This window comes from Corella eumyota, chromosome 1, assembly GCF_963082875.1.
Source record: "Corella eumyota chromosome 1, kaCorEumy4.1, whole genome shotgun sequence".
NCBI classification, from domain to species: domain Eukaryota; kingdom Metazoa; phylum Chordata; class Ascidiacea; order Phlebobranchia; family Corellidae; genus Corella; species Corella eumyota.
The window spans coordinates 15,472,794-15,497,057 of record NC_137490.1 but is presented as its reverse complement, the minus strand read 5'-3'; the positions used below and the strand labels follow the sequence as shown (position 1 = coordinate 15,497,057).

The following is a 24,264-nucleotide window of genomic DNA, read 5'->3' as shown; positions in this document are numbered from 1 at the left end:
TACTCAAAGTATTTTTTTTCAACTTTTTTTCTAGCAGTCGCTTGCAAATTAGATTTTTCTTAAAAACATCACGCCACTTACAAAATTCCACTAATAGTTAATATGCAACACAATTTTCTGAGTTGTTTATCAAATTTAGAATACAATTCCTGTCAACACTTTACATAATACCACAATATTGACTGACATTATTAACTTAAGTATACAATACGCTTCGACGTAAAATTTTATTACATTAGCCGTTACTTTTTTTGTAAACTAATAAAATGTATTCTTGAAAAAAAAATTAATAGATTGTTAATAAAACTGTAAAATAAATCTGTTTATATATCAACTTAATCAGACCTTTTTGCTTGGTTGATTTTTTAATTAACATTAAATGAATTTTATTTTTTGGCTGACTACCGCTTCACAAAGCACATTTTAACAAAAAGTTTTTTCAAATCATTCTTGTTTTAAATTTATTTTAGCTCCGGACAAGGCTTATATAATAGTAAATTATTGCGAAATTTTTCTAAGCTTTGTTAACCTTGTGTTGGCCACCCGAAGCTATAAATGAAACAATAAGGATGTTTAATTTAGGTATCGACTCTCAAGGTAAACAAGCCGTTTTCGAAATAAAAAAATCATTGATCGATAAATAATGGCGTTACACGACCTTCAGGTCGTTGACTTTAATTTGATCAACCTTAACTTAATTATAATACCTTGTTTAAATAAAAAAAAGTTTGTTTAAATGCATTACAAGAAGATAACATACCAAAAAATAGCCATGCTATAATTAGTCAACAAGTACAAAAATAGATATGATTACAATTACAAAAAGTAATTGCCAAAAACAGAAAAATCATAAATAAATAAATGTAAGGATTGAAAATGGTTGCATTCAATATATATGATTTGTAAAAACCGGTATTTAATAGGTAGAATGGTGGCTCTTTAGTAGGTGTAGGTGTGGCTAAAATTCCACATACCATATCAAAATTCTTTCTCTCGTATAGCCTTGAACAGTTTAATGTTTAAAGGTTAATAGGATGGTACAATTTTTTAGTTTAACAATTAGACGGCAGACGACAATAACTTTTTACGAGCGTTGCACATTGCAAGTAGACTGAGTTTAGCCTTGGTTAAAAAAAGCCAAGCCAAGGTTTTCTTATATCAACAAACGAAATTTTTGTTATAAAAGTAATACCATAAACTGGTTTTATGACAGTAAGGCATTTTATTTCTAATTCGAATTTAAAATTTTAATTATTTCCTGGGTATAAGAAATACATTTGAAACTCAATATCCGCTATTTTTTACTTGTTTATCAGTATTTGTAATTTATTTTATTAGATAGATATTGTTATATTATGTTAAAGATCGTTAAAAGGCATTTTAAAATAAAAATGTTAAAAGATATATACGCATGTCAATAGGAGAAACAAAGTTTTGTTAGTAAAAAGATAATATCACAATGAATAAAATTATCAATTTATTAAATAAGCGAACAAAATTAAAAACAACAGTTATGTCGGCCGTATATCTTATATTTGGTAAGTTTACCATCGACTTTTTTACTACAAAAGGGTTGTTTTATTTTAATAAATATTAACATGTACAGCTGTTTTGCTCTGTCTATCTGTTCTTCCCATTGTCAACGAAAATGTTCCGCTAGACGCAAAACCGCTGCCTGATCTTTGGTTTGCAATTTTTCCCTTAATAAAAGATACATATCACGTGACAGATACTTGCCTTTGTATATTGCTTGGAATCGCGGTTTCTATCGTTTTACTGCACGAACAAGGGTAATCTCACTTTGATTCTAATATATTGCAAAAATTTACTTAAAATGCAAAGTGTAATTTATTTTAAATATTTTGTTGACAGTGCAAATTAAGGCTTATATTTAAACTAATGCAAAAACAAATTGTTTAATGCCTTGCATAAGATTTTAAAATATTTGCTTTGTTGTAGATTTCTTGTATTTCGGAGAGCGGCTTTTATAATTGGCACTTTATATTTATATCGTGCTGTGGCAATTCTGGTAACTACATTACCGGTATCTGAGAAAAATTTGATTTGTGCATCAAAAGTAGGTTATTCTTAACTTAAAGCTATTGCTAATTTAGGAATATTTAGTTGTAAATATGGCATAATTTAGCGACAACTGTATATGGCTAATCTGTTGTAATTTGTTTTGTTGTTTTTATACAGACAGATTGGTCTCCACCGCTGCTTCTAAAGAGATTAATCGCGCAACTAATTGGTCTCGAAAATTCACATCTCTGTGGAAGTTATATGATAAGCGGACATACTTTATTAATAATCACGTTGCAACTAATCATACAACAATGTAATTGAAGTAATCTTATAGCAGTGTTATTTTTTTTTCTGTTTTTTTATTTATTAGAATACAGAGGATGAAAATGTAAATAAAGAATTTTAATTTTTGAAAATATAATTTCGTGTAGACTTACATTTTTTTTTTATAATTATTAGATTCATTCAAAAAGATCCGTTTCGTTTTGGGTTGGGGAAGTTGGCTGTTGGCTTATGTCGGGCTGTTTATGATAATGCTATCACATAAACATTATTCAATAGATGTACTGATCGCATATTTATTGACAAGTCGTCTTTACTGGAATTACCATGCTTTGTGCAATGTTGAGGTAAATTAATTAGGAAAGAATTTATATAACTTTATTACTAAATGAAATTTTTAAAGCCAAGTTTTTGAATATTTTTAGGAGTTAAGCTTGTGGGTCAAAAATAACCCTGCAGTAAAACCATGGTGGTTTTCAATATTTTGTTTCTTAGAACAAGTGGACAACTTGCCGTCTTATTAATACTTTTTTTTCTTAAAAAACGTTGTTAACTATTTATAATAAACAGATTTAAAACAAAAATGGTGTTTTATAAACTGATTGAAATATGTTGTGAGGATAAAACAATTAAAATTTTTTTAAGATTAAATCCTGTAACAAAATATCATAACCGCTAGAGAGTGGTATAGAGCTTTTTGTAGTGAACACGAATTTAGATTTTACGTTTTATTTTAGTTTTATGTAAAGTTAAGGGCAAACTTCTTTACAACTAACTAAATAGAGAACAAAAATGGCATCTTGACAGGTAAATAATGTTAACCAATGAAATCTTCTTATAAAACAGATACTGGTACCCGCAATTTTTATAGTTTAAGTTGGAAATATATTGCATCAGCCAACAGGCCAAAATAAAACTTATAAAAATGCCAATGTTTAGTTGTTTTAACTTCTGCACCACTGTTTACTTTATTTATATTACGTAACGCCATGATATTACTACGATTTAATGCAATAAAAGAACGTTTAGGTTTCAAATTTACTAAGATATTTGGTGCTCGTTTTTTTATTTTAAATGTAGAAAGGCTGAAAGGGTTGTCTGACTGTTGTTGTTTATTATAAAAGTTAAAAGAAATAACACTTCTAGATTTATCCGTTAAAATTTTTTTGTTTTTATTATTTTAGTTTGGGTACCGTTTATCTGTTTAAAATCATATTTATATTACCTAATTAAAACATAATATAAAATGAGTGATCTTGTGGATTTGTTTGTGGAAGCTGGTTTATCAGAACAAAAAGCAAAGGAGACAGCAAAAAACAAAATTATTTCAGCAACATTTAAAGAACTTATTGAAAAAGCCAAAGCTTGCAATAAACTAGACAAAGAAATTGGAAATCTTTTATACCAAATTTCAAGTCGACTAAAGGAAAAAAATCATTTTCCTATTCTTTGTGATTATGTTTGTTCGAAAAAGATTGTTACCGAGGTGCAGTTAAGCTCGGCGTTGCAGTATCTAAAATCTAATCCTGCACTGCCCATCGATGAAATTAAATTTTCGAAAGAATGTGGGGTTGGGGTTGTGATCTCAGCTGATGAAATTGAAGAAATAATTGGATCCATTGTCGCTAAAAACAAAGATGAATTAGTAAAACAGAGGTACCAGTTCAACACTGGAAAACTGTTAGCTGCTACAAGGAACAAACTAAAATTTGCAGACGGGAAAATTGTTAAATATGAACTGGACATGCAGATTCTCGATTTACTTGGACCTAAAACAGAAGCAGACATGACTGCCTCAGTTAAGACTAAAAAAGGAAAGAAGGAAAAGGTGCAAAAAGAAGTATCAACCAAAAAGGAAATTGCAAAAAAGGAAGAATTTGAGTCTACAAGTTTAATGGAACAGCTCAGAGGAGCAGCACTAAAGTTTCATAAAGTTGGTGAAAATTACAAAACAGAAGGTTATGTAGTGAATGACAACACAATGAGGTTGTTAAAAGAACATGTTGAATTTATTGGTGGTCAAGTCAGAACCAGATTTCCTCCAGAACCAAATGGAATTTTGCATATTGGTCATGCTAAAGCTATCAACTTTAATTTTGGGTATGCCAAAGCAAACAACGGAATTTGTTTTCTTCGCTACGATGACACAAATCCGGAAAAGGAGGAAGAGAAGTATTTTACAGGCATTCTGGATATGGTTAAATGGCTGGGTTACACTCCATACAAAGTCACTCATGCTTCCGATTATTTTCAGAATTTGTATGATCTTTGTATCGTGCTTATCAAGAAAAATTTGGCTTATGCTTGTCATCAGAAATATGAGGAAATAAAAGGAATTAATCCTCCAGCTTCACCATGGAGAGATCGACCAATTGAAGAAACTCTGGCTTTGTTCGAAGACATGAAAAATGGTAAAATAGATGAGGGTGATTGCACAATAAGAATGAAATGTGTAATGGAGGATGGTAAACAAGATCCTGTGGCTTACAGGATTAAGTTCACAAACCATCATAGAACTGGTGACACATGGTGCATTTACCCCACATATGATTTTACTCATTGTCTGTGTGACAGTCTTGAGCACATCACCCATTCACTTTGCACCAAAGAATTTCAAGCCAGAAGGTCAAGCTACTACTGGCTATGCAACGCGGTTGATATTTATTGCCCTGTGCAGTGGGAGTACGGAAGGTTAAATTTACCCTATACTGTGATTTCGAAGAGGAAAATAACTAAGTTAATTGATCATGGTATTGTTAGAGATTGGGATGACCCACGTCTTTTCACTTTAACCGCCTTAAGGAGAAGAGGATTTCCTGCTGAAGCAATTAATGATTTCTGTGCGAAAGTTGGTGTGACAGGAAATCTGGTTGTTTTGGAACAGGATATGTTAGAATCTTGCGTGCGTTCTACTTTAAACAACATTGCACCTAGAGTAATGGCGGTGTTGGACCCAGTAAAGGTAACAATAACCAACTTTCCAAACACTTCAGGACACATCGATCTTTCTGTTCCTAATTTTCCTGCTGATGAAAGCAAGGGTCATCACAAAATAAGATTGTGCACAACTTTATACATTGAGCGCTCTGATTTTGTAGACTTGGCTGATAAAAACTACAAAAGATTTGCCACTAATCAGACAGTTGGATTACGACATGCCGGTCTCATTTTAACTTACCAAGAAATGATTAAAGACAGTTCTGGAAAGTTAGTTGAAATTTTAGCGAAATGTGATTCAGTCGGATCCATAGCAAAACCAAAAGCATTTATCCACTGGGTGTCAGAAGAGGGCAGCATACCTTGCGAGGTGCGTATTTATCACAGATTGTTCAAGCACAAGAATCCTGAAGATCCTGCTGTTGTTCCCGGTGGTTTTGTCACTGATTGTAACAAAGATTCGCTGGAGGTAAATAATGATGCAAGGGTCGAGACAACAGTCAGTAATGCTCCAGTATTTTCGAAATATCAGTTTGAGAGGGTTGGTTACTTTTGTGTAGATCCGGATACCAAACAAGGCAGACCTGTTTTCAACCTGACCATCCCTCTGAAGGAAGACTCTAAAAAGAATTAATTTAAAAATGATGTTTCTAATAGTGTAATAAGGTTGCTACTTACAAAGTACTTTTTTCTATTTGGCTCTTTTATACACAATGTATACAAATTATGTAGAACTATATTTGCAAAGGGTAGATTAAGACATTCAATGGTTTTTGAACTTAAAACAAAGTAAAATTTTTCCAAATTTTGTAGTCTTTAATACTTAAGTTTCATAAAGTTTATTGTGTGTTTTAAATGTTTAATTTATTTTCAAATTAACTATAATTGGTAGAATTAGGTAATTAAAATATGAAAACTTATGCAGCTAATTTATTGCAAAAGGCGTCACAATTTATTCTTTATATTCTTGCTAGAGTTTTGCAAAATTGTTTTCCAAGTAACTTATGGTGTTGTAGCATTTTTGGGTAGTTGGTGTACTAAAGCAGATAATTCTAATCAAATTCAACTAATAATCTTACTGACATCAATTTCAACTTTAATTACAGATGAAGATATAATTAAGCTTCATTTGTGAAGCTGATCAAATAGTTTAACTCACTTATGAAAACTATTTTTAAAATGGTTTGTAACATTCTCAAACCGAAACATAGTAATAACTAATTGGGATATGTTATTCACTCAAAATGTCATATGCATTGGTTACTCAAAAAGATGATGGTATACTATTAGGTAAATAATTTAAAAACATTGTTTTTGGGTAAATGTAAACATGTTTTAATCAACCAGAAAAAAACTATTTTTGGGGGTAAATAGCTTAGTTTCATTTATTTATAAATGGAAGGATAACTTTTTCTATGCATAGTAGTTTATTTTAATTAAATTTTTTATTTTTAGATTTATTATTTCTTGTTCAGAAATTTTTATCGAGTAGTTCTTGTGCCCAATCTGGGGAGGTAAATATGTTGTTTTAATTAAAAAAAATATACACATTGATGTGGTTTAATTAAACATAACTCTGTTTTTTAATAACAATTTTTGTTTAAGGTTTTACAAAGGGAATTGGAATCACTTAATGTAAGTTAACATTTGGTAACAGTTAAAATTTTTAAATCTATCTAGAAAACTATATTTTTATATATGCTAAATCTATTTCTAGATTGTTCCAAAAAGAGTTGACTGGAGAGGAAATTCACATAAACAAACTTATGCAGAATGGGTAAATAAATACTTGTTGTTTATAGCATTATTTAGGTGGACTGTTAAAGTGTTTCCATATGTTTTTGTCATTCTTAGTTTCAGTTATTTTGATAAACTTTGCCATTACAAATAAACTTTTAAAAACAACAAGTTTTTAACTACATATTTTTCAGATAAAAAGACACGATGGAATAAAAGACGATCACTTACTTCATTTGTTTCAAACTCTGTCAACCCTAGTCAGCAAGAATGTTCCCTCCCCCTTCAACGGTTCACTGATCTCACCCATAAATTTGGACAAATATGCATTTTTGAATAAGGAAACACCAAAACCAGTTACATGGACAAGCAGGCAGCATTCAGCAACTGTTCAACAACGGCTGTTGTGTCCACCTCACAACTATAAATCATCCAACTGGGGTAAGTTTTTTTGTTTAATTAAAAACTTCCTACATTTCTGTTAAATTAATTTTCAATTAACTGCAGTTTTAAGTAGACCACAAAGCAATTGCATAGATTTGTTATTTTGAGTCACTTATTATTATATTTTTTATTTATTAATTAGTTGTGTAATGTTTTAATTTTTATTTAGTAAATGCTGTGATGGGAAGAGAATTATGTGGCAGACAACAGCAAAAACTCATCTTCCCTGTTCATATTTATAAACAAATCCAGCTAGGACTCAGAACCCTGGGTCACCTTTCCTCAGTTTATTGTGTTTTGTTTGACAGAACAGGATCCAAAGTTTTTACTGTAAGTACTTTACTAAAAAAAATTTTTAATGATAAATATATTTCATGAAAAAATTTAAATTGTTTTAATTAATTCAAAAACTTGCATTTAATTTGTAAAAAAAAAAAAATATGTTTCTTAATTTCTAAATCACAATCATTGATTTTTTCTAATATTTTTGTCTTTTTAGGGATCAGACGATTGTCTCATAAAGTTATGGTGTGTGTGGTCTGGCAGACTTCTATCTACATTGAGAGGGCATCAGTCTGAGATTTGTGACATGGATGTTTCTTATGACAACACCCTACTTGCTTCTGCAAGTTGTGACAAAGTATGTTGACTTTTCTCATTCTACAATAGGGTTAGAAGTGATAAAATTAGTTTAAAGTTTTATAAAAGTTCCGATTAAATTTTACAAAATATTTTATTTCAAAATTTAATTTACAATCATCTCTGGTTTAGTTATGCACTTTTAAACTTATATACAATCTTTGTACTTAAAACTCTATTTGGCTTTTAAATTAAAAATTTATATTTTTTTATTGTTTTAATAATTTAGATAATCAGGATATGGGATTTACAAAGTGGAGCATCAATAGCTGTTCTTCATTCGCATACAGCTATTCTTACTTCTATTGAAGTAAGTTTTTTATGCATTACTAAACAATGGCTTTCCACATTCTTCAATAAATTTTATTTAAAAACATAATTAAAAAAGTTCAGAAATTTTCATTTTTATAATAATGTTGTTTAAACAGGTGCATTACATTCACAGCAGTAATAAGTCAATAACTTAATTAAATACACAAAAACTGGTATTACAAAGTCTTACCTAACTATGTTTCTTCATTAACCTGTACATTAGTTCTGTACATTAAGCAACCTGAAGTGTTTTTCACTAAATATTTTATCGATTTTTAGTTTAGCCCCCTAGTGGATGACGAAGTAGGTTTCCTGGTGACAACAGGAAGAGATGGAAATGTTTGTTTCTGGAGATGGGATAAAACTAATAATGTAAGTTTTGATCTAAAAAACATTTTAAGAAAACTGAAAGGAAATTTGTGACGTTTAGATTTTAAACATTATTTTAAAAATATTGGTTTAGGTTTTTGAGGGAACACCTACCAAGTTTCAGGAGCGCAGTCGACCGGGAGGATCGGTTCTTTGTGTGTCTTGGAGCTCAGGAGGAAGATTTGCAGCAGCCGGAGCATCAGATGCTTCCATTCACATCTATTACATTCCTCCTGTTTGTAATCAACCGAACAAAATTGCAGAACTTTTTGATCACAAAGTAAATAAACTATTTATAATATTTTTTTATAAAATCACTTGGTAAAATATGTTTCAAAAACTTTAGTCTATGTATCTTTTAATACTTTTTACCTATTTTGTCTTATAAATAACTCTTTATTATTATAAAATATTTTAAAGTTAACTTTTGCTATTACAGGGATTTTAAAAGAATTTTTTTTGATTTTATTTAAATCCAATTTTTCCTTCAGGACAAGGTTGACAGTATAAGATTTGCTCACAACAAGTTACATTTCACAAGTGGTTCTTATGACGGGAACGCGAGAATTTGGAAATATGAGGAAAATCAATGGATTTCAATCTCACTTAATGTTGCTCTTGCTCTTGGTGAAACTGGACCTGATGTAAGTTTGTTAAATAAATGTTTACTTTTTAATATATATATATATATATATATATATGTATATAACGAAAAAAAATATCTAAACTTTAAGTTTTTATGTATATTTTTTAGTTAAAACAGCAAATTATAATGTGTCAAAAATCTTATGTTAAAAAATAAATACCAATTGTAGCACCTTTTTACCTATATAGTAAATGGAAACAAAATTTAAATTCAGGCAAATGTAATAACTACCACATAATTTATTTATTTAGATTCAGCCAATAGCTGACAATGTATCAGCAAGGTTAACAAGAGCTGATGTTCGAGTTATTATGGTGGCATGGAACTGTCATGATACTTATGTCATAACATCTCTCACCAACTATGAGATAAAAGTGTGGAGTGCATTTGATGGAAAGCTGACAAGCATATTAAAGGTAAAACAAAAGCATAATAAAAACATAGACCACATCTTAACTTTAATACTAAAGTTTGTGTTTAAATTTTTTTTGAAAGTTTTTTCTTAAATTAATTTAGTTTTACATTGTACTAATTTTAAGTGGTCGAAAATTAAGTGGAAAGGAATGTTATTATTAAATTTTTAAAATGGGGTATTATTTTTATTTGTGCACATTACCAAAATAACAAACTAAAAATATTTGTGTTAAACAGAGTCATGAAGATGAGGCTTACTGTCTTGAATGTCATCCAACAGATCCTCGTGTTTTGTTAAGTGCAGCTCATGATGGAAATATATTTCTCTGGAACATCGAAACTGGAGAACAAATCAGCAAATTTCATAACCTGGTAAAGCCTTGTACCTTGTGTTTAATAAAAAAAGGTTAACTGGTTGCTTAAATCTTAGCAAAATTAAAGTGCCTTGGGCACATGCACAAATTTTTTACGTCATTTTATAATTAGCTATATATAAATAAAACAAAAATATTTTAAATAATGAATCATGTTGTATTGATATTTCAATTAAGAAGTAAATTTTAGATTTTTTTGTAATTTGCATTACATGAAATACATACAGACAATGAATATTTTCTTTTTAGCTGGAACACCAAGGACATGGAGCTGTGTTTGATGCAAAATTTTCACCAACTGGCAATCACATTGCATGTACTGATTCACATGGTCACCTACTTATCTTCAGTTATGGAGATAACACTGCCTATAAAAAGGTAAATATATTAAAAATGAAATTTTTTTAAATTAAAACAAGGATCACAACATTTAGATTTAATGGTATCAAAAATAGGTTTTTTACTGGATGCATTTTGGATTAATTTTCAAGAAATTTTATTTAATATTGTTTTGTTTTATTTGATATATATACTATTAAACATCATGAATTTAACTTTACTTTTTATTAATTTTTTTTAATAAACCTCAAGGTTCCTATGGATCAATTTTTCCACACGGACTACCGTCCTCTGATCCATGACACTTTTGGGTCAGTGTTGGACGAACAAACCCAACAAGCCCCACACAGAATGCCACCTCCTTTTTTGGTTGACATAGATGGTAACCCTCACCCCCTAAGCTACCAGAGGTTGGTTCCTGGTAGAGAACATTTAAACAGTAATATGTTCGAACCAGTAGCACCTGAAAGAGGTAAGTTTAAAAATTTTCTGGGGCAAGTAAGGAATTTATTTTTTGCTCTATTTCTTGATTAAGAAAAGTGAGTTTTGCTGAGTTAATTTTTTTTAAAGTGAGTTTTGCTGAGTTAATTCTTTATTTAATTATTATTTTTACTTTGTAGACATTCCAAGGTCACCTTTTCCCCCCACAAGTCCATCTTTTCTTGCAATTGAAGGGTTTAATGAAGCAGACCCACAACCACAGGCACAATTACAAGGCCCGCCACAGGGTTGGTTTTTAAACTAAGCTAAACCTGAAAAAAATGTGTATATTTTTCTATTAAGCTAATACCTGTTTTTAGTTAGTTTTGGTAATTTTTTTAGAACAAAAATTATTGAAAAATTTTTTTTTTTAGGTCAAGAAGCTGGTGTTGTAGCAAATGGGGTCGTCCTATCTTCACCTTCTAGAAATGCCCCGATAGGGTTAAGAAGAGAGGGTGAAGTAGCGGGTGTTCGACAAATGCACAGTAATGCTCCAAGGAGTCAAATGGCATCAGCAGATGATTTAAGAGCTTTAAGAAGAAGACACGTCATCCCTCCATTATCACCTTCTACTCTACGGTTAGTATTTAAACCTGGGTTATAGTTTTTTTCCAGGAATTGTTTGGTTTTACTATAATAAATTAAAAAAATATTAAAAAAAGGATTATATATTTTTGGTATGTAATCTAGTAATCTTTTGTTATAAAATAAAATATGGCATTTATTTAAAAATTTATATTTTACACAAGGTCTAAAACATAATGTTAATATCTTTTTGTTATCCTTTAGGAACAGCACAAGAATTCGCCAAACTCATGGTGACCTTGAAATAGCAGCATACAGAAGTGAGAAGCGACGGACGAAAAGGACAAAGTCAATTGACATATGGAAACCCTCAGTGTCAGAGATGGCATCTCAGATGGAAGATCGATCAACAATGATGTCGAGGCTTGCACTAAGGTGTAGGGAGTCTAGTATTGTAAGTTTTAAAAATAAAAAAAGTAAAATAATAATAATAAATATGAATTAGAACTATTAGAAAATATTTTAATCAAAACTAGTATAACCCAATTTACAAAAAGGTAATAAAGCATAAAATAAAATTAAAGTAATAAAAAATTTACAAGAGTGTTGTTTTTGTGATGTTGTAACAAACTAAACTAATTTTTAAAAAGGAAAAATTAAATTTTTTTTTTAGGTAAACGTGGTTGACATTCCCACGCAGAAGATTGTTATATTTTCCTCCTCTTCTGAGACATCAAGCTCATCCTTGTCTTCCTCCACGTCTTCTAGTGAGGAGGGTGACGGATGGGATGTTGCAAGAAGAAGACCACAAACTAGAATTTACTCCACAAGATCGAATCGATCTTCGCAGCAAATTCGAATTCTTGATTCTGGTAATTTTGCTCAATTTTTTTATTTTTTTTAATACTTTTAAAATTTTTAGTAAATTCTAAGTAAAAAAAATTTTTTTGTTGTGATAAAAAATAAACTATTTGATCAGTTTTTTTTCATTAAAACTAAATGCCTTTTATTTTTTCAGATGAAAGCAATGTTGAAGTAAATATAGTAAATGGACATGTTAGTCCAGATGAAAATGAAACTGGTAAGTGCTATTTAAATTTCAACATCCAAGTTCATAATTTAAATGTCATTACTTTCAATTTTTTTAATTCTTTTAAAATATTTTATAATTTTTTTTTATTTTTGTTAAGATATACGAACCTCGAGTAGAAGAAGAAGGCGTAATCAGAGATTTGTGTCCGCAGCATCTTGGCATCCTACTGATGATGAAGAAGACGAAGAGCTAGTCGTAAAGAGCAAAGAACAACCAAGTATTTTTCATACAAAATTTTAACCCAAACTTAATCTTTTTAGTAATAATTTTTTCATTTATTTTTATTAATTTTAGGTACCTCAAAATCACCTCAAAAAAGAAAAAGAAAGCCAACAAAACTTCTTAAATCAGTGCCAAGATATCCTGCTACAAATGTAAATTATATTAGCTGCTACATTATCATAAATTGTTAATGTCAATGTATATAAATTATGAAAACTTAAATCAAATTTTTTAACCTTTAAATTATTACAGGCAAGTCTCCCATTTCCAACAATTCCAGGTCAACTTCCTCCAGACCAATACCTTCCCCCACCTTGGGTCCTCGAAGAGTTTCCCAAACCCTCACCCTACCTACCCCAGATTGGTGACCAAGTTGTTTACCTAAGACAGGTTGGAAAATAAATTTATTACAAATTCTTCATATTTTTAATATACATTTTTAAAACTTTGTTGTGTTTTATTAAATGTTATGTTTAAATTTATTCTGCTGAATTAAAGTACATTAAACGTCTACTAATAACATATATTTATAATTTTATTTAAATGATATTTATTAGGGCCATGAACTTTATGTAGAAGAAGTTATGTCAAAGACATTGTGGAATATAGGAGATAATAGAGATGTTTGTTACAAATCTTTCACTTTACAGTAAGTACTCTTTTTCTTTAACAAATATCAATCATCAAATAAAATGGCAGGTTAAAATACATTGTAAATTATACTAAGCATAACATGATTAATAATAAAAATGAATATTTTTTTAGACCTGTGGAATACTGTGAAGTTATTGAAGTTGATTACGAGACGGGACCTCCAACTTTATGTTTTCTTAAATTAACTAGCTGTAATGATGATGGTGTTACGCAAACATTTACACTAAGATACCATGACCTGCCATGTGTAGTGGATTTCCTTATTCTAAGAGAAAAGGTTAGTTTTTTATGTAAGAAAAGAAATATATATTTTTAAAGACATTATCTATTACTGTAAATAAAATTTTTTATAAAAACCCATTTTTAAAATATTAGGCGTTCAGTATTAACTTGCAGCTTTTTATATAGTAAAACAGCCGCAAAAATTAAAAAATAATAATATTTTGATTTAAAAACCAAAAAATATTTGAAATTTTAATTTAGTTTGATGCAAGTTTAGCAATAGAATGGGAGCAGGGGAATAGGTTTAGGTCAATAATAGATGATAAATGGTGGTATGGAAAAATAACTTCGATTGAACCTTTTAATCAGAATGAACCTGACAGTCCATTTCAATCGATGTGTGTTATATGGGATACACAGGTGATGGTTTGGTTACTTTTTGTTGTAATTGGATTGTTTTGTTTATTTTTTAACAGTTTGAATCAATATTCATTTTTTTTTTATGTTTTATAATATTTAAAATTTTGTTTTTAATTTTTTACATTTATGTTTATTCAGCTAAATTACTCTTGTTTTTTGAAAAATCTATTTTATCTTTTAATTAATTGGGGTTTTATTATAAACTAAATATACAAATATATTTAAAATTTTACAGGAAACTGAGAGGTTATCTTGTTGGGATTTGGAGGAAGTTGATGACAGTGAAAACTTACTTGAATGTGGTAGGCTGAGTTTTTATTTAAGTTGTATAAATTTAATAAAGTTTTTGTGTTTTAATTTTAAATTGAATTAAATAGTTAGTTTATATAGGAAAACCTGTTTAATTTAACTTTATTGTAATAATAACAAATTTTTTATACTGGTATCAATTTTAAATAAATATTTTTAATTTTTTCTTTTAATCTTTGTAAAGGACTTACAATTAGCAACGAGGAAATGACGGAACTCTTCCGCTACCAAGTGTCAGAAAATCAGTGGTGGAATTTAACGAACGACAATATTGAAGGTTTTGAAAAGGTTGATCAAGAAATTGAACGTTTGTGCAATGGAATTGAGAAGTTGTTGACATATGGTAAAAACAACAATTTTTAATGACTTTATGTATTTTAAAATTTCAATTTATTCAATAGTCTGTTAAATATTTTTAATTTATTTTCTATTTAAAGTTCTTTTTTTGTAATATGTTATAGACACCATTTAATTTTCATGTTTGCATTTTAACAGATTTGTTTTCTCCATTTTCTGGCCCGGTTGATTTAAGGATATATCAGGCTTACACTTTAGCTGTTGCTTTTCCAACTGACCTAAAATTAATTTTAAGACGTTTAAAAAATCGTTTCTATCGGCGATCTGTTGCCTTAAAATGGGAAATTGAAATGATGAAGAGAAATGCTTTGTCATTTAATCAACCTCACTCGGAGATTGTCAAAAAAGCAAAAGTGAGTTGGGCATCCATATAATAGTTCAATGTGTTTTAAATTGAAAAATAAATTTTTTTTTTAAATACACCATACTTATCTATTTAGTTTTTACAAGTTTTAATCTGTTTATTGTAAGCAATTTTAATAACTGTTATTGCCTATTCCAGTAGAGTGTTTTATTTATCTTAAAATTATTAAATTTAAGTTTTTTGTTGTAGTTGTTGTGTGAATTGTTAATGTACTATACTGATCATCGAGATCACGAGGATCTGGATAATGTGATGGAGATCCTGGATGTTCGGAAGAGGTGTGAGGAGAGCATGGACACAAGTGAAGCAGAGGACAATAAATATGAAGTACCAAAATTAAAAAATAATTTTAAATTAAATTTAAAAAATTGTATACAACATTTTTATTTATTTTTTTTTTAGGTGAACCACATCGGACATAACAACACTCCTGCATCTATGCTTCCTTGGATCAGCGAGGAAGAGGAGGAGCTTCCATCATTGGATGATTGGAAGAGGGAGTGTGTGGAGCTGGTGGAGTTTGTTTGGGAAACAGAGGATGCCGGACCTTTCAGGGAGCATGTGGATGAGGATGATTATCCTGTAAGTATCAATTTTGGGCGTTTTTAATGTCATAGCTTTTTCCAATTAGTGTATTATATTGCCTGCAAAGTAAATTTTTTATTTTTGATTTAATTTATGAGCTTTTGTTTAGGATTATATGGAGTATGTGGATGAGATGATGGATTTATCGATTGTCAAGGAGAAATTAGCCACAGATAAATATTCAAACCCTAATGAAGTAGATCGAGATTTGTCCCTTATATTCACCAACTCAAAACTTTACAACACAAACAAAAAATCAAAGGTACCAATTTTGTTGGATTTTTATGCTTTTTTAAAAAATTTTGATTGAATAAAGCCCTGATTCGTGAAAATTTTTTTTCGATGACTAATTTTCTTAATTTTGTAACTTTTTACACAGATTTACAGCATGACAGTTCGGTTGCAAATTTTAGTTCATTCAAGAATGCAACCCATCATTGAGAAATGGAGTCAAGTTATAGATGCTCACACCAAAGCTGAACAACAGAAAGATAAAAGGTAGACAAATTAGTAGAAAATACTTGAGTTATTTTTAAAATTTTGTTTGTCATTTTAATTTTTTATCTCAGAGCTACTGCTAGCAGAAAAAAGAAAAAACGAACTGGAAGAAAAACCCGCAGTTCTAAGAGAATCCAGGAGAAGATCAAAGAAGAATCAACATCCGGAATCACCAGATCAAGTCGGAGAAGAAGGATCCTTGATGAGGGAGATGAGGAAGTGAATCTTGCTCCTGTGATTACAAGAGAAAAAAGAAGATACAATGAAAGTGATGAAGAAGTCGGTTCGAAAAAGATCAAAATAGAAGCTCCCTCTACCTCAAGTAACTATGACAACACCTCTCCCAACATCCGGACTTCGTCAAGATTAAGAAATCAAACTGGGCAAGGGTCAAAGATAAAGAAAATGTATGAAGAGGACTCGGATTTCGAATATGGCGATATTAAAGAAGAAATTCAAACTGTTAGTTCTGAATCTGAACCAGAACAAAAAACCTTTAAATCAGGTAAATTATTTAATACAAGCTGTTTTAAATACAGGGTACGAATTAACGTTTAAAAAACGATTCGCTAAAAATGAGGTTGAATTTTTAGAGCAATAATTAGGTCCAAGTCATAATCTTCGTTTTTTGATAACACTTGACGCGTTGCGTAGCGTTTTAAAATGTAACGTCTTGTTAAACAATCGTTAATAATTTTTCGCACAAAAAACGAGACATTTTTGATTACTTTAAAGCTGTGTTATGTATTTAAAAAATTGCGCAATAACTAAACGAACCCGGAGGTGAAGTTTACGCATTGCCAAACATGGAAAGTTTTTGTTATTAAATGCCCTATAGTACTACATTCACGCAGGATTATATTGGTGTAATTATAAATGTGTTAAACCGGTTAAAAATAGATCGTAACAATACACAAATATACACGAAAGTATTATTATCGCTTGAACTTTTTTGGTTAATTCGCTAATTCTAATATATTTGTAAGAAACGATTCGCGTTTAGCGAATAGCGACCCGTTATTTCGTTCTCTTAAATATTTTTGAAATTAGTTTTTTTTTTATTTACTCTTTGTTGTTAAGATGAAAGCAGTGAAGCTGTTGAAAGTGATTCATCTGTAATTCACCAAACAAGATCTCAAAATAAGGTAATTGGAAATTGTGTTTTATATTTAATTATATTTGTTTAATTAGAATAAAATAACTTATTCTCTTTTTTTATCAAACAAAATTAGAATTCCAAAAAGCTGCGAAAAAAAAAGAAAAAGTCTTCAAATGAAGAAGAAGCCGAAGAGACTTTTCCTCTACAGAGAAGAAGTTTGCGAGCACGGAGTTCAAGATCAACTCGGAGCAGAGGAACAAGGACTGTGAGGTACAATGATGGATCAGGAAGTGAAGAAGAGGAGGGGGTCACAAACATCTCGAGCCGAGGAAGAATACGTAAACTCTCCTCCAAAGCTCTCGAAGGAAAAGTTTATTAACGAAAAAATTTAAATTTGCATAGATCAAGGTAGTTTAGAAAATCGAAAATTGAATTTTTTTTAATAGATTTTTTATTTCATCAATGTTTAGATATAACAAATCATATTGAAATATGCAACAGATACTTGTAACGAAATATACCTAAACGCCTTATAAGTAGGCATTAACAAACAGGAATTTTTCTACATAGTGTATAAATGTACTAATTTTGTCTGACAAAAACAAATGGACATGTTAAACTAAAACATTTGTGAAAGTTTTTGTCACGTGCCAAACATCTTGTATAGCCAATATAGTGTACTATGTTTATTGGAAGTTTATTTTGCAATGTGTTTGTATTGAGTTATTTTTTATTGGATTTAAAAAACATTTGTTTATTTGTGGGGCATTTTTCGTCTGGATATGTTTTAATACTGCGTTGACACTTTGTCGGATTTTATTTGCGCCATATGTTATTTTGTACTGCCCCTTACGTTAGGTTATCATTTTGCGAATACATTTGACAAGTTGATGTATTAAAAAAATTTACAATTTGCTTTATTATATATAAAATCATTTATTTAATAAGTGATTAGTTTTATCACATCTAAGATGTTCCTTTACAACAACGTGACCAAACTCATTTGCAATTAAAGAGCATACACAATTAGTTTTTCAATTATTATCAAATAGGTACGGCAAAATACAAAGGTACAACACAGTTGAGCTGATTCGAAACTGACTACATTTTCACCAGACCACACATCTATCTTCACCCCGGTTCATGTTGCTAGTAACAGGACAGTTATAAACTTCACTAAATTCTTTAAAATTGGACATCGAACCGATTACCCTTTAAAATCATTTTTTAATTAAAGTTGGTACAGTTTTTTTTTTCTAAGATACCAGTGTTATTGCTTTAACTTAAGGTAAGTATACATACCTGAACCTTCCAGGACTATGAACATCAGTCTTAACAGAGTTCTTGGCTGCTTCCGGTCTGTAATGACCACATCTTACCTTAAATTTTAAACAGTTATTTATTGTTTTAACAAATAGTACAATTCTTGTTTTAAAAATTTAATTCCATGGAAGCACTTACATTTGCGTAACCAATAAAAAACATTTGGTTGTTGGATAAAGGAATGCCAGGCAATGGTAATTCTTCTCCTTTTTCTTTAACCCAATCTTGGTAAGCCTACAATTGTAATAAGTTAATTTTCATGTCTTTAGAATAAGCAACATAGTCAAATAAAGTACATTTAAAATAACGTGAAATACTGGCCTATTCTAGTCTCATTTGCTGTAGAATTAGTTGCTATGTGTTTAAAATCAACTTACGTAATATGATTCCCGAATTCCGCCGTTATCAGCAATATTTTCACCCAAAGTATTTTCGCCGTCCATCTAAACAAATATTTATCTTTATTAACGTCAATTAGCCTAATAAATTTCATGCGATTTTGCGAGTTTTTATAAATCGAACACAATGCTTTGGTTATTTGTTAACCAAGGCTAAACAAATATTTGTTGCATTAGCTTACAGAGGCCATTGTGCATTTTAAAACGATTTGGAATAAAGTTTTTTGACATGGTTTGTTTACAAATATTAGAACCTATACTTTAGTTTTTGAATAGCACTTAATCTATATTTACGTTCATTCCTGCTGTTTCCCAATAGTAGTTATTATACTGATCAACCAAACATTGTGTTTTTTCGTTAAAGTTTTCTATCGACGAATCGGTCCACCACTGAACCCGGTTTCCATCTTTATCATATTGTCTCCCATTGTCGTCGAAAGCATGCGTGAGCTCATGGCCGATAATTGTTCCGATTGCACCAAATTGATATGAACTATTAGGAAAAAATAAAGCATAAAATGATACTGTATCGTAAATATTGAGCTCGCCTGTCTTATTAGTTCGTATTGTTGCTTACAATGGATAAGTATTTCCCCAGAAAAATGGATACTGTAGTTCGCCGGCTGGAAAAGCTAAGAAAAGAAAAACAAACATCAAAGCAATTCAGAAAAAGGTTGTATAATAAAAGTTTTATATTTATAACTGGAAAACACAGTTCTTTACTTATTCTGTTATATGTAGAGGAGTAGTAAGCGTTAACAGTGGTTGGAGCTGTGCTCCAGCTTTCCTTATCGACAAGTTGGTCAATATATTTCCAATCAGCTTGAGCTGACTCGCCCAAAATTCGAACAACATTTCCAAAGTAATCGTTTTTATCAATCGTTATCTAAACAATAAACACCGGCCTCTTAAACCTGTCAGTTTTTCATTAAAACAGACCCGAAAGTTTGGCAAAAAGACTCTCTTAATTAAATTTAGTATAATTTTTTTACTTTTTTAAATTCATCCGCGTTCTTAATTTTAGGCATTTAGTTCATGTAGGCTTACTTGTTTAATATCTTCTGCAAGCCAAGTCTTGTTTTTATAAAATTCTGCGTATCCAATTTTTGGATCTACGTAGTCACATTTCTCCCTTGCAACAACTTTGCTCTCTTCGTCCATCCACTCTACTTCGTTGTCTAGCAACCATTTGAATGACGTCTTTATTCGGTCAACCATGTCTAAAACCTGAGACAAAAAGTCATGACAGTGATTACTTTCAACTTATACAGGTAAGTTTTAAAGCATTGACTTCGTTATCTAAGCATTCTTATCTAATTAAACATGTTCTAAATTTGTTTTCAAATAAATATTACCGATTCTTTTTTGGACTCTTGAAAGTGGTTTTCGATAAATAAGTTTCCAGTAGGGCCAGGCAATACAGCATCTGTATAATCTACACAACTATACCATCTTTCGTTTAATGACGATGTTCCACTAATAACCTAAAAACGATTTTTTTTTATTAAAAAGCTAAATAAAAGCCTTTAGGAAACTTTAAAAGCTAATTTAAAATGTCGAGTAAACAAAACCAAATGTAAACAATAAATTTTAGCTGGGAAAATGTTTATAAAAATACCTTGTTAAATTCCAAAATTCTATTTTGATAATCCTCTCCCAAATTGTTAATCCGATTTTTAACAATTCTCCAAACGAGGTAGTTTTGCTTTGTTCTAAAAACATTTTGATTCTGAAATATTCATATCCGTAAATAACGTTTTGATATCAAATAAAGCGCTCTTTTTATAACCCTTTACTTACGTTGCATTTGTTTTGTTTAGTAATTCAATTAAATCGACGAAATATTGTGGGGCTCGGTTAATTAAAGTTTGGGTTGGTTTTATTTCTTGGTCCTCTATTACAGCATTAAGCAGCTTTAGCCATTCAAACTGTGATAAAATTATCAAACTAGTAACATTTTAAATTAGAGAGAGAGTACACATAAATTTATTTTTAAGGTACAACCACTAAAACCTATCGCAAAACACAATTAATTGTTTTAAATTATAAATTTAAAATTTTTTAATTTTTATAAAGTGTACCCCTGGTGCTACATCGTCTTCCAATTCCTGCAACGTCATTTTGTTGTAAGTATTTTCTGAAGTTCGGTTTGAACCTGGAATCTAAACAAGGAGAATTTTCTTTATTCCCCTTTACGTTGAATAAATACCAATAGACTAATCTAATCAGTAAATGTTGTATTAACCACATTAAAAAAACTCGCTTTAATACCTTTATTTTGGCGAGTTCTTTTTCAAATTCAAACGCGGCAATCATTTGATCGTTGGTGCCGTCAGCCTCGCATTCCACATCTGTCTGACCTTTTAGCATGCATGCCACGTCTATCATTAATGACTTTAGTGCATCTTGAAACTGTAAATAGGAACATTGCGCAGTGCTTGTTATATGTAAGATTAACATTAGGTTGCATTATATTTAAAATTTTTTTTAAAATAGTAGTAGTTTTTACCGTTGCATATACTTCATCATCCAAATAGTAAGCGTCAGTCATTGTCAAACTTGATTGGTCAACCTGAAATGTTTAATTTCAAATTAAATTTGTCGATTTGTTGTAAATAGTGTTTTTTAAACTATGTAGCCAACCTTTAAAATGTAGACGGATGAATTTTTGTCATCTACCCCAACGTAGAAATTCACTAAAATGCTGTTGCTGTATCCTCCTTCAAGTGTTGACATAGTTCCTATTTCGTCATATTCTGTTTCGGTCCACGAAACAGTCAACACTGGCCATGTTAAATTGCCAACCAAGAAATCAAGAAGTGGCTTGCTACCTTTACTTTCAATTGCGTCTGAAATGTTGAAATATAAATGGAATATAGTGATTTAATATGTATATGTACCTAGCTAGCTAACCGAGGCAGGCTATTATTTTAAAATTGTTATTTATTCACTTTACCTTGGTCTCGTGTTTATAATGAAGGTAAAATTTGCGCACAACGACTCTCAGGTTAATTTATAGTTTACATAATCAACATTAGCTTATTATCGAAGTATTCGTATAACATATGTCGATAGTGGCGTTCAACAAACAATGCGAAACAAACAAACCTTTAAATTTGATTTTTTGGGAACTGTTTACTTTTTATATTCGTTATAGTTATAAAAAATCAATTTGCCGCTCAATTTTTATTTTTTATTTTGTTGTTATTTTACAAATTGCTTTTTATTTGTTGTTATTTTACAAATTGCTTTTACCTGTATCTGTGCATGAGTTGTACAAGTCTTTTGCTTTAACAATTGCCTCTCCATCTGAAACAAGGTTTGCTGGAATGTCTAACAAAGCTGTTAAACAAAAAAAAAAAAACAATATAAACATGTTCTTGTTTTGCTAAATTAATAAACGTGTTTGTTGTAAACAAAATTATCTTTATATGAAACGGCAAAAACTTTTTCATTTTTTTACATCAAGCCAAGCATAAAATTTGCAATATTACTTTTAAGATTTAATTTGACTCTATCCCGCAGCACCGAGTAGGTTTGATAGTTGCTGGCATCGCTCGGGATTGGGTTTTCCTTAATCCACTTTCCACAAGCAAATTCGAAGAAGTCGTTGCATGGATCCTCATCCCAATTGATTTTCGCATTGTAATATGCAGCTGTAAAAATTAGTATCAACAAAAAATATAATTACAAAATTTTATTTAGAAAAATTTACATAATGCAAAATAATTTTTTTTTATATACACAAAAATATGTTTAATGCAAAATCCCTTTTAATATTTAGGTTTACCTTTTTATAGTTAGTTAATGATTATGTTTGCAGTGTAAGGCGAGGTTAACATTGCAACAGTTTGCCATTCAAACAATTAAATAGCTTGGCGTCGGCGATAATAAGGCTCGTTTGAACTTTTATTACGCCGGGAAAAAATGCCAAACGTAAAGTTAGATGGCCCCTGGTTTGTGTTTGATTGAAGTTAGGTTTTATTCCCTCGACGTTCGACATTTATTTTAATATTAGGCGAAGTATGGATAGATAACTTAATCAAGTAGAAGCATTACACGCGTTGCGCTAAAACCGCTACACATTTACCTAATTGTTACGAACAGTTGGGCTTGGCATATATCACGCGCTCATAACGTATAAATCTATTTCGACCATGTGCTTAGCATATATTAGGTATAAATAAAAAACACTTGGTTTTGCATCCAAATATAGTTGTTGATAACAAATCCAATAGTTTTAGCATTACGGTGATGTATCGACGACGTATCTCACCTGTTTCTACACATTCCATATCGACGCATACTTGGGTGACGTCAGATGGTGCGGGGGTTGTAGCATTCTCACCGATCGAACCGACGTAGGCTAAAATAAATAAATTAAACTTGAAGTTAGTTTTAAACTACAAGTTTGCTAAAAGCGAGATATTTCTCTCGCTTAACGCTATAAATAAAATAAACAGCTAATCGGCTACACTTTACGACTTGCTGAAAAAATAAAGCTTTTTAAAAAACTAATAAACTATATACTTTAACATTTTGTCGAGTTAACATTTTGTAACTTGTTTTTATGGGTTAATGTTAAAGGTGCTCAGTTAAGTTACCTTGTGATTAAATTACGATTGGTTATATGTCGTTAACTTGGAGACTTACAATAGAGTGATAGTCGGGCATGAATTTTTTATCAAAAACTTAACTCAATTTTTCGTAATAGATTAAACTATTCTCAAAAATTTTTTTTTAAACTATTCTCAAAAAAAAAAATTAAAAATTTTTTTTTTAATTTTAACAAGTTTGTATATAGGATTAAATATTTCGAGCTATGCCCTAACTTACCCAAAGAGAACAAAATCACAAATATAAGGCTTATAACTGCAAAAACTCCGGCTAACACTGCTACAGATCTAGAACCCATACCTATTCTATTTAGGTGTTTATTCCGCACAAAAAACTAAATATGAGTTAAAGCATCGCACATATTTTTGATACAAAGCAACGAATATTGTAGCTGTGATTTATATTTGCTTGATGTTGCCACACAGCATTTGATAATAACCTGCTGTGGTATTTCATAGTGGGCGCACATGAGCTATCATGCTCTAAGGTGAATTTTGTTCATTTTTACATTTTGTTGACTTTAATCTTAGTTTGATTAAAAATTCTTGTTTTTATTTAGTTAAATTGGTAAAATCAAGTA

The 24,264-nt window shown here is 30.3% G+C and overlaps 4 protein-coding genes across 5 annotated transcripts; 3 read left to right on the top strand and 1 right to left on the bottom strand.

The window, feature by feature from the left end:
• The first annotated feature begins 569 nt into the window (after positions 1-569).
• Positions 570-2,831, top strand: LOC145764237 (phosphatidylcholine:ceramide cholinephosphotransferase 2-like). Its single transcript, XM_082575855.1, has 6 exons — positions 570-597; positions 1,607-1,790; positions 1,960-2,077; positions 2,200-2,338; positions 2,587-2,654; positions 2,733-2,831. Exons 1-6 carry the CDS (start codon positions 570-572, stop codon positions 2,829-2,831), a joined length of 636 nt encoding a protein of 211 aa, XP_082431981.1.
• A 664-nt stretch (positions 2,832-3,495) lies between these two features.
• LOC145763864 (glutamine--tRNA ligase-like) lies at positions 3,496-6,349 on the top strand. Its single transcript, XM_082575400.1, has one exon. It carries the CDS (start codon positions 3,554-3,556, stop codon positions 5,876-5,878), a length of 2,325 nt encoding a protein of 774 aa, XP_082431526.1. The 5' UTR covers positions 3,496-3,553; the 3' UTR covers positions 5,879-6,349.
• Positions 6,350-6,398: 49 nt separating this feature from the next.
• LOC145763863 (bromodomain and WD repeat-containing protein 3-like) lies at positions 6,399-18,523 on the top strand. 2 transcript variants are annotated; one of them, XM_082575398.1, is made up of 37 exons: positions 6,399-6,534; positions 6,700-6,758; positions 6,850-6,879; positions 6,962-7,021; positions 7,176-7,422; positions 7,595-7,755; positions 7,925-8,065; positions 8,294-8,374; positions 8,656-8,748; positions 8,840-9,025; positions 9,237-9,389; positions 9,643-9,807; positions 10,043-10,177; positions 10,429-10,557; positions 10,771-10,990; positions 11,139-11,246; positions 11,373-11,577; positions 11,788-11,977; positions 12,197-12,395; positions 12,542-12,604; positions 12,714-12,833; positions 12,911-12,990; positions 13,091-13,228; positions 13,396-13,487; positions 13,604-13,769; positions 13,976-14,134; positions 14,370-14,436; positions 14,628-14,786; positions 14,939-15,153; positions 15,354-15,491; positions 15,567-15,746; positions 15,859-16,011; positions 16,129-16,247; positions 16,319-16,752; positions 17,328-17,392; positions 17,480-17,754; positions 18,399-18,523. In XM_082575398.1, exons 1-36 carry the CDS (start codon positions 6,489-6,491, stop codon positions 17,723-17,725), a joined length of 5,202 nt encoding a protein of 1,733 aa, XP_082431524.1. In that variant the 5' UTR covers positions 6,399-6,488; the 3' UTR covers positions 17,726-17,754; positions 18,399-18,523. The 2 variants fall into 2 exon arrangements, with proteins under 2 accessions (XP_082431524.1, XP_082431523.1); XM_082575397.1 differs by lacking the exon at positions 18,399-18,523 and having other exon boundaries at positions 17,480-18,329.
• Positions 17,800-24,006, bottom strand: LOC145763865 (phosphate-regulating neutral endopeptidase PHEX-like). Its single transcript, XM_082575401.1, has 19 exons — positions 23,904-24,006; positions 23,344-23,433; positions 22,562-22,723; positions 22,323-22,409; positions 21,711-21,916; positions 21,577-21,639; positions 21,339-21,479; positions 21,149-21,229; positions 20,868-20,995; positions 20,686-20,779; positions 20,423-20,551; positions 20,115-20,294; positions 19,791-19,953; positions 19,645-19,699; positions 19,362-19,560; positions 19,047-19,112; positions 18,808-18,903; positions 18,649-18,725; positions 17,800-18,558 (listed from the first exon to the last, which is right to left on the bottom strand). The coding sequence occupies exons 1-19, from the start codon at positions 23,980-23,982 to the stop codon at positions 18,456-18,458; spliced, it is 2,199 nt and encodes a 732-aa protein (XP_082431527.1). The 5' UTR covers positions 23,983-24,006; the 3' UTR covers positions 17,800-18,455.
• Between the last annotated feature and the right edge of the window lie 258 nt (positions 24,007-24,264).